Source organism: Petaurus breviceps, unplaced genomic scaffold, assembly GCF_028583685.1.
Source record: "Petaurus breviceps papuanus isolate PSGF00001 unplaced genomic scaffold, PetGlider_PUasm1.0 90686, whole genome shotgun sequence".
NCBI lineage: Eukaryota > Metazoa > Chordata > Mammalia > Diprotodontia > Petauridae > Petaurus > Petaurus breviceps.
The window spans coordinates 5,228,087-5,238,878 of NW_027187309.1; the positions used below are offsets into that span (position 1 = coordinate 5,228,087).

At 33.3% G+C, this 10,792-nt stretch overlaps 1 protein-coding gene across 1 annotated transcript in view; it reads right to left on the minus strand.

The window, feature by feature from the left end:
* Positions 1 to 10,792, minus strand: part of CSMD1 (CUB and Sushi multiple domains 1) — a 2,654,573-nt gene that overhangs the window by 375,912 nt on the left and 2,267,869 nt on the right. Inside the window, exons 36-37 of the mRNA XM_069065406.1 lie at positions 10,175 to 10,271; positions 4,439 to 4,543 (exon numbers count right to left, since the gene is read on the minus strand). Coding sequence (XP_068921507.1) covers positions 4,439 to 4,543; positions 10,175 to 10,271 — 202 coding nt within the window. The remainder of the gene's footprint in view (positions 1 to 4,438; positions 4,544 to 10,174; positions 10,272 to 10,792) is intronic.

Below are 10,792 nucleotides of genomic sequence, written 5' to 3' on the forward strand. Positions count from 1 at the left end.
CTTGAATTTGCTGGGTAAGTGATTCTTCGTTGTAGTCCTAACACCTTTGACTTCTGGAATATCATGTTCCATGACCTCTGATACTTTAATTTTGCAGCTACAACTGTGTAATCTTGATTATAACTCCACAATATTTGAATTGTCCTTGACCTGACAGTTCTGAAATTTGGCTATAATATTTTTATTTTGGGATCTCTTTTCTGAGGTGATAAGTGGATTCTTTCAATCTTTATTTTGCTCTTTGGTTCCAGGACATCAGGTCAGTTTTCCTTGATAATTTCTTGAAAGATGCTGAATAGGCCCTCCTTTTGATTATGGCTTTCAGGTAGTCCAATAATTCTGATATTTTCTCTCCTGAATCTATTTTCCAGGTCAATTATTTTGCCCATGAGACAGTTTACATTTTCTTCCACTTCTTCCTGCTTTTAAATTTGTTTGATGGATTTTTGATGTCTCACAGAGGCATTAGCTTTCTCTTGCCCAATTCTGATTTTTAAGGTGTTGTTTTTCTCAATTAGTTTTTGCACTTTCTTTTCCATCTGGCCAATTGTAGTCTTTAAGGAGTTGTTTTCTTCAGTGGATTTTTTAATCTTCTTTTCCATTTGGCTAATTCTACTTTTTAAGCAGTATTCTAAGCTATTGACTCTTTTTTTTCTAATTCTCTTGCATCATTCTCTTTTCTTTTCCCATTTTTCTACCTCTTGTATGATTTTTAAGCTCCTAGCCCTAATACTATGAATAAATATTTATTAAGTACTTACTAAGGGCCAGGCAATGTTCTAGCTACTAGTTATTTGAGTCAAAGCATCTCTTACACTCAAGAAACATAGTGGAAGAAACAATATATATACATGTAAAAATATGTATTTAACACACATATATATAAAATATACATATATGTATCTTTATATATAAATGTGTATGGGTATGTATATATATACATATATATATACACACATAACACATAAACTGAGAGAAATGGCTATTAATAAGCAATTATGGGGGAAACCCAGGTTTTTTCCCTGTCCTATTTCCATGTTTAAAGTACATCCTTTGAAGGACAAAGTTTTATCTCAAAATTTTATCTGCCTAAATTTTATCTCACCTAAACCATCTTCTCTATGTGAATTCCTGCACCTTATGTTCTACTCAGATTTGGGGTAGGGATAAATTCTTTGATTAAATTGCTCAAGGCTGGGTATCATCTGAAGGTAAATGACATGATCAAAGTCACATGCCCTAGCCTTTCATTAGAAAAGGTTCACCTCTAATTATAATACTTATTCTCTCTCATTACTTGTTAACCAACAAGAGTCAGTTGCCACTATCAGGAATACCCACTCTTCCAAGGACATATAAGTATTGAGTGGGTTTCATGATTGGTCTTTGGCATTTAAGACCTTTTATTATAAATTTGCTAGCATTATAAATAAATTTTTTTTTTTACCCAGAAATTATGTCTTTCCAACGTTGTACACCACAATACACAAATCTCTGTCTCTCTCTGTCTCTGTCTCTCTCACTGTTTCTCTCTCTCCCTCTGTCATGTGTGTGTATGTGTGTGTGTGTGTGTGTGTGAGAGAGAGAGAGAGAGAGAGAGAGAGAGAGAGAGAGAGAGAGAGAATGAAAGCTAACTTGAGGGACAATATTGGGCTCATTTTACAGGTTTGAAAACTGAATTTCTGAAAGGAAAAGTCAAATGTTATAGCAAGGATGATATCTATCTTTAAGCATTTATAAGGTCATTTCCCAGAAGAGGGATTAAATTCTTCAGCTTGTCCCCAAGGGGTAGAACTAGAAATGATCAATCTATCAGTTAGTATAAAGGCATTAAACAAAAGTAGAGATTTCAAAGACAGAGATTTAGCCTTCAGGTAGGGACAAAACCTTCTAAAAGATACTGTAGTGTTTCCTTAAATAGAATGAGTCGTCTCTGGAAGTCATGGGTTTTCTCACTGAAGGGCTGCACGAAAAGACTGAACTGCTACTTGTCACAAATGGCATAGAGGAGATTCTTGTTTGGATCAGAAGAGATTTAAGATTCTATGGTTTGGATTAGAAGCAGTCTGAGATTCTGTGCTAATAAACTCCATAAAGGAAGGCATCAGAGGAAATTTTTAATGAAGTTTTAAAGGAGAATAAGATAAATGAGCCTAGCATTAAAAAACCTAGGTTATGGGTGCAAAAGGTCTTGGCAAGGGGACAGGCAGGTTATACCATGGAATGTTAGGTAACATTGCAATTGGATAGAAGGTATACCAATCCTTGATTTCTTAAGAGTTGAGGAGGGGAAGATGCTTCTGGACCAGCTGTGTCATCATGAGGAAAATTTCAAGGTGGTCCAAGGACAAATATTTCAGAGGAGCTAAAGAACATGGGGAATGATGTCCTGGGAAGACAGGGCAGAGCACTAAAAGGCAATGACTAGCATCAGTGAGTGTTGTGGTGACAGTACCTCCTGGAAAAGTTACCCATCCCAAGGGAGAAATTGTGCCCCTCCCTACCATGTTGTCACCTTGGAGTGAAGACTGTGTAGCCCAATACTTGTGATAGCCCTGACATAAATGCTTTGTTTAGTCATGTCAATTAATCAACAATTTATTAAGCACCTTATATATGTTGGGCATTGTACTATGTCAACATATATAAAAACATTAAAAGCCCCACAGGTCAGGGTGGCTAGGTGGCACAGTGAATAGAGCACCGGCCCTGAAGTCAGGACAACCTGGGTTCAAATCTGGCCTCTGATAAAAAAAAAAAAAACTAGCTGTGTGACCTTGGGCAAGTCACTTAACCCCAAATGCCCTCCAAGAAGCAAAAAACAAAAATAAATAAAAGCCCCACAGGTTACAGATTAAACAATGCTACCCCTTCATTGGTGATTTCAGTAACTTTAGTTTTATTATAATTTCAGATTATCCATATTTCTAGCCTTTATATTCAGAATGATAGACAAAGAAATCATCATTCTTGACAACTAGAAAATGAGAGATGAAGAGGTTTGAGTTGGAAAATTTAAAAAAAAAATAGAAAAAAGAAATGTGTTAAATTAGCACCACATACTACCAAAGGAAAAAAAAATTCAGAAACAAGGACCTTGACTTAAGCCTTAAAACTGTTTCCTTTCAGTGAGATATGCACTCATTTTCTTCTTCTAATAAGTCTACTTTCTAGTAATAAAACTGAACCACAGATGACTATGTTGGTGAAGCAAATGTCCTTATATCTCTATGGAAATCTGTAGACAAATTATTGTAATAACATCTCTCCACCCTGGTCATAGATGTGAAGCCAAGAGTCAGGACCGCCTTGAGAGTACTAGGTAAGAGCATTCGTCACCCATCATATCACCACATGAATGAGGGCATCTGCTCGCTCCTAATATGAAATGAGCCTCATAATTCACCATCTACGGACGTTCAAAAAATGTGTCAGAAAGGGGAGCAAATTCTCCATATGCAGCCCATGTAAATCATATCCAAGGCCTCATTTTGCACAATCATTAATGGAGTCCTATTCAGATAAATGGCTGCAAACTTGCATACAAATGGTGGCAATAAGAAGGGGAATTTTACCAGAATGTGAGACTGTCCTGTGGTTTGTGTCTGGTTCTGAATGCTTATCATCAGCTGGAAATCTAGTCTTTCAGAAACATCTATGCATTTACATCCTCAAAAACTGTTTATCTCAATTCAAAAGATCACTTATTAAAGCTTATCTATGTATTTGCTTATTTGCAACTGCTCATTAAGGGAGATGAATATCAACATTAAGCATTTTTAGTGGTTGAAAACATGTTCTAAAATAAACTACACTCTCATTGGAAATTCTTATATCTTCTTTTTACAAGGTTTACCTGCATAATCAAACGTCAAAGAAGATTTGTGAATTTGACCTTTGTCATCCCATTTATCAGACTATTAACTCAGCCTCACATTCATTTTTAAAAGGTTAGAGCCTCCTTTGCAATGCCTACACTTCCAATTAAAATGAATAATACACAGACATCAGCACTGGAGCTGCTACTCTTTGCTAGTACAGATTTTTAAGAGTTCTTTGAGAAGAGAAATAGAAAAGTTATGCAAATAAATTGCAAATTAATACATGGGGTTATCTGTATTTTTTAGGTATTAAGAAGTATACATGTATAGATTTCACAATAAAATTAAATTAATTTTCAAGGATGTTATAACGTCACTAAACTAACCACCTGAAATGGGATCTTTAAGATACTGCTACATTTTCTCACCAAGATACAAGGCAACACATTTTCCTTTTATTTTCTGATGAAATTTCAATGAGAGGTGATTTCCCACAAGTTCTAAAAATGACTTTTGGGTTAACATTGTGTTTCACTTTGTATTTACAGCATAAAACAATTTTCTCATAAAACCAGTGATAACATGTCAAGTCTGAAAGGTCAGATAGCAGGACTTACTTTTGTATTCCAGGTGAAAGCCAGCTGCTGCCACACTAATATCTGATTGAAAGTGCAAATACAGTTGATTGGAGGTACTGTTCAACAGTGCTGGCACAGTAGTACCTGCAAGAGAAAAAGTAGCTTAACCTTAATTACAATTCAGGCCACTTTTAAACATCATTTTTTGAATAGGTAGGTATGCTTATTCCTTCAAAGCAATTTAATTCTGTTCATCAAATACCAATTATTTATTAAGTTATGATATATAGACTACTGTCTCGATGGGCATATAGATATTCTAGTACAAGAGATAAAGGAAATATTTGCAATAATTTTTTAAAAGGCTGTAATATAATGGAAAGATAAGGAAAGAATCAAAGAGAGTAGAACAGGAATCTGAGAAAGGAGTTAGAATTTGTATTTGGGGAAATTAGGGAAAATTTCGTGGAGACAGTGGTCTCTAAACTAAAACTTAAAGAATGGGAAGCAGATGTCTATGATGGGAGAACAAAATATAAAAGGACACAGAGTCAGCTTTGTACCATGCACAGTCATGCATATACCAGCATGGTATAGTAGATAAGATGGTGAACTTTGAATCAGGAAGACTTCAGTTCGAATTCCACCTGAGACACCCTGCAATCTTAGGTAAATCACTTAAACCCTCTGTGCCTTAAAATTCTTTATCTGTAAAATGAAGGGGTGGACTCAATGGCATCTTAGGATTGATCCTAGTATTCTTTCAATTACATTGGAGAAAACAGAAATAAGAGTAGAATATTCTAATGCTAAAAAGATATTTTGATAGATTATGAAAGGCCTTAAATATCAGTGTCAGGAAGTGTTTTTAATATATCTATCTTATTAATCAGGAAATGCAAAAGAATTGTCAAGTCATCTGTGTATCATAGTATCAGTTTTCATTATTTGTACTGTTCAATATCAACTGTGTGTCCACAGGTATTTTTGAAATAAAGTTATCTTCTTAGTTCTCCACCAGATGCTTTTTTAATGTACCATGACAGAGAACACATGCTGAACATTCAAAATCATACAAACACCACATGAGATTATTACTTATATGGTTTATTCTCTACTTTGGTTTCTTTTTTCCATTTTGAATGTTTGCCTTTTCCATTTAGTCAATCTGACAAGGCCATCAGGAGGAAAAACATTTCAAGACCACACAGAAGTCTGGCTGGGGATAGTCATTCAGTGAAGGTGTTGATCCAATGTATTATTCATGGGACATAGCTTTTGACTGGTAACCTCTTTTCTATTCCCACTGTGACTAACACTGAATGATGTTCCCACAGAGGTCTCTGAATAACTTCAACCAAAACTGTGTGAAAATGGAAGGTATATATTCATTTATATTGAATATTTTCTCCACTTAAAATGCCCTAGCTCATGTTATATCAACTGAAGAATCAGTAGGAGACACAGAGGAGCTAAGGTCATATTTGAAAAATGAAATTAGAATACAGAAGAAAGTTTTGAAAAAAGAAAATAACAGAAAGGGAAGTTCCCAGGATAGTCAAAGACAAATTATAAAGTACAATAAAATGGGCTCTTTTATAAATGATAAGCAAATTAAATGATTTTCTTATAATATACAAATGAAGAAATCTTCATTAATGCATTGTGTTTTATAGTCTTATTAAAAAGATCCTTTATCCTTAATAAGGAAGCACAATTTAGTTAATTGATAGAGATGAGTTATTCTTTAGAGGAAATTGATAATGATGGGCCCAAAATTTTAGGGTAGTTCCTTCAAAGAAAATCTAAGAGTATCAAGTCAAAAATGAAATAACTATGGAATAATGATAAAATGATATTTAAAAGTAAAATAATAATTTTTCTTTAATACCTCAACTAAATAGTACTGTTTCTACTGCTATTAATCTCATCCTCTAAACAACATACTGATGGAGCTTAATGAATGAGAGAGTTAAACAATAACATTTTTTAGTGGCCAAAATTGGTGTAAAGGGTCTTAGCCCTTAGATAGGCTAAGTATCACTGGGACTGTAATTAAAATTCTTATAGTCTGATAAGTTCTGCCCAATCTTGTGCAATGATGACAATATGATTTTTAAGAACCCAGAGTCATCTTCATAAGGCACCAGTTTAGGACTTTAGTATATGCATTATTTCTTATATGTCTTAAATTAAGTAAGTTAAGTTATACCTTTTGCCAAATTACCAAATAAATTAAACATTGGAAAGATTCATATGTCTCAATTCAAAGGAAAGGTATTTCTTCTAGAGATATTAGTACTAGTTAAGTCATACCTATTAAAAGCTATGTTTTCAACAGATTTCTGCCTACATGCAAGTTGTGAGAAAGCAGCATGGTTTAATGCCAGGAGCACTGGAATAATTCTACCTCTACAACGTCCTTCATATTCATCCCTTTCTCTCCATTTGTAACATAACTACCATAATTTGGGTACTTACTGCCTTCCGACATATTCTCCTAATTGGAACTCATCCAGTCTTTTCTCTTTTTCAATTATCTACCGCATAGTCACTAAATTAATATTCTTAAACAAGATGGGGTCTTATCACTCCCTTTTTCAAGAAAGTCTGCTGGTTCCTTCTAGATATGAATCCTGGTATTCAATTCAAAATTCTCTGTTTGGCATTTAAAATTGTTCACAGTCTGGCTCCAGATTTATTTCCTATGACTCTGTTTCAAATACTGTGTACATTTCAGCTATACTGGCAGCATGTTGTTTCCTATAAACATCATTATCTTTACTATATATGTGCCTTTGTACTGGCTGTTCTGTGTCTTAGGCATACCACCTGTCCTTCAAAACTTCACCTAAGTACTCTGATCTCTCCAGGTTCTAGTGCTCTTACCTCCAGAAATTATTTTGTGATCTATTTTGTATTTAATTTTCTCTGTGCATATATGTAGTATTTCCTCCAACAGAATGTAAACTCATTGAGGGTAGATATTGTTTTGTTTTTATCTTTGTATCTCCAGAGCTAACATAGTACCTGGCACATAGTAGAACTGAATGAATGAATACATGAACAAGTTCGTGAATGAAACAATGAGACACAAGACACTAGAGTTATTCTGATTCTGCCAATCAAGTAGTTGGATGATAATGGGCAAAATCACTAAAGGTTTCTTTCCCTCAGTTGTCTTCTCTCTCGGATAACTGAGTTAGATTGGGTGATCTATAAAGTATCTTTTTAATTTTATGAATAATTCAAATATCTTTATTCAAAATATGATATACACATATATGCTTATATTATATATGTAAATATATACACACATTTATGCATATGTATTCATATATCCATATAAAATCCCTCAGGGAAAGAAAAATTGTATAGGCAGATTCTTCCAACATGTTGAAAGTTAATAAAATTTGCCATAAACAGTATAAGTTACTATAAACTGCTTCAGGAAAAATAATACTATTTATGTTAACTAATAATGGCTTGTTATATTATTTTGAAGCCTGTTATGTTACTTTTGGGAAAGTAGACAAGGAAGGTATGGGGCACAATTTCTTCTGCAGATTTTTTTATTTGCTGATTTATTAAATAGTAAAATATTCATATTCCCTCTTGCATTATAACTCTATATACAAATTAATGAGACAGAAAGCAAGGATATGGCATATTTCTGTCCTGAGGGATTTAGCACCTCTGTTAGGATGCTGGCATTGAAAATAGAAGGGAAAGGATGGATAGGAGAGAAAATGATGAAAGCAGACTGATGAATGATAAGGAAAAGGGAAAAGGGAGAAGTTGCACTGTTGACTCTCTGGAATTTCTCTATCATGCCATAGAATCTTCCTCACCCTGGAAGGTTATTTCCCCTCCAGACTTTTCACATTAGAAGTACCCCCTACCCCTGTGGCTCCTTTCTCTGGCTGGTTCCTCCTAGAATTTCCATTTTTAGGAAAATATCCAGGCCAGTCAATTCTCCATTCCTCTCCAGGACATACCCCTGACTCTCCACTTTTTTTGTATTCCCAGTGATTATGCAGTGTCTGGCACATAGTAAGCCCAAGTAAATGCTTTTTGACTTGACTAGTAAGACCTCATCTATTGTCATGACTTGAACTCTTTCTTAATGTATGAAAGTTTGAAGATGACCTAGATCAGAACTTAGTTTATGGTATTTTTGAGACTAGGTCCCTCTAGAAATTGATCTATTAAAAGTATTATTGACTTTCTTATCTTCATGTCTGTTGATTTCTTTGAAGTTCTAAAGGTTATTCCTTCATTCAATGTACTATTTAATTTCTAAAATGTATGTTTTTTAATCTGTTTGGGAGAAGTTATATGTAACTAATATAAAGTTTAAGTAAGGCCCATATTGCTAATAATAATGATATTGAATTTTTTATTAATTTATTTGAATAACTAAAATACCTTAATATTCATCTTTAATTGAATTCAGTCCTACTTAGAGGAGTCTTCAAGATAAATTTCAAATCACTTATTAGTTGAAACATGTTCTATATCTGAAGGACTAAGAATCAAACTAATTTCACATACACACACAGACACACACCCATGCATGTATAAGGACATACACACATATGCACACATGCACACACATATCCACTATTCAGTATGAGACTTTTTTTTTTCCTATTTCAAATACTATGAGAAATAGCATCTACTTAAATAGTTGAAATCTCACCTCTGTGTCCCTATCTGGGCTAGGTAAGGTTTCCATTTCTTTACTTACTGAACTTAATTACTACTGATGGCCATATTGAAATCAATGGTTAGTACACGGAAGGCAAAGTGAAACTGCCATTTACAAACAGTCTCTTCCCAGGACTGATCTGCAAATGAGTTGGAGCAAAAAAGTACTTTCTTTCTGCTACTAATTAAATGTTCTTGGACATTATTCTCATTTGTATGTTTGCAAGTGTGTGTGTGTGTGTGTGTGTGTGTGTCTGTGTCTGTGCACATGTAAATTTCTGTTTTCTTAACTGAAAAAAGGGAAATCTTTTATGCTTTTACCTAAGTGGTTTGATTAAAAAAAAATTTCTAAAATGAATCTGATGTTCTTTATGTGTATGCAACAAATATTCTAAAATCTACATGGATCATCAATATCTTCTTATCATCATTAGATTTAAGTTGCTACCAACTCAGATGACAACTTTATAAATATTCTTAAAACCAATGAATGATTCCAAGAATTCTGGCAATTTTCACAGTCATGGCAAGAAGAAGGCAGTATTGCTTGGGAATGGTGACCAAAAGGTAACTGGAGAGGCTGCTTTATCATTTGTCACTCCACTATCTCACTTCCTCTACCTGCTAAATCTATGCTTGAGTCTATACAAGAAGAGGACTATGTCTGATGTTTCATTAGGAAATAAAGGGGAAAAAAATACCCTCTGAAGCATAAAAGTAAATTTACAATGTCAGTGAGAATAAGCACAAAACTGAGTATCTGTTCATATGTCTATATTTTTTATTTGGTTGGATATGGTATTCTGATGCACATTAAACAGTCATTTCTCAGGTAAATGCTTAATATTAACTTCATATCAAATGTAAGCTGATGAAATTTATTAATACGCATACAAATAATAGAGTGTATTCATGCAATTAAAAATCCTAAAATATTATAGGGGAAAAGAGACATCAAAACTTAAAACAAATTTTATTTTTTGGTCTACCATAGCTATTTTTGCAATTGTTTAGAAAGTTTAATTTGAGTTCTATGGAATGAGAAAGAACTTATAATTTTTTTACCTGAAAAACTTCCAAGTCTTGGTGCAGTCATATCTGCACCATCATAGATTTCGAGGGAATCCCAGTTTTGTTCTGTGGCAAAGCTGATTACTTGAATCTGGAACATAATGAAGTTACATAAACTATTTTTTTAAATTTAAAGATTAATTTTAAATAAATATTCTTAATGAAATAAAGAGGGATACAATATAAATAATACCAAAGAAAGCAACCATGAATGAAAAAATGAACTATATCAATAGAAAGTTATAGAAATAGATGCAGATGAAGATATAGATATATTAAAATAATCAAAGTTAAGGATACATATATGAAAGACAAAGTATAGATATTGACTAGACATAGATAGAAATACCATAAAAATAATACCACAGAAAGGAACCAAGAATGAACACAACTGAATTATACATGAAAATGTACATAAATATGTCGATATAATGAATTAAAATATCATAAAATTGAGTAAAATAACACGAAATAAAGCAACCAAAAGATGGACATGTACAAGATAAAACTATAGATATAGATATCATTATAATTAATTAACATGACATAAAATTATAATAGTAAATTAACATAAAAGAAAGTAACCAATGTTAGATGCGTATGAAATACAGA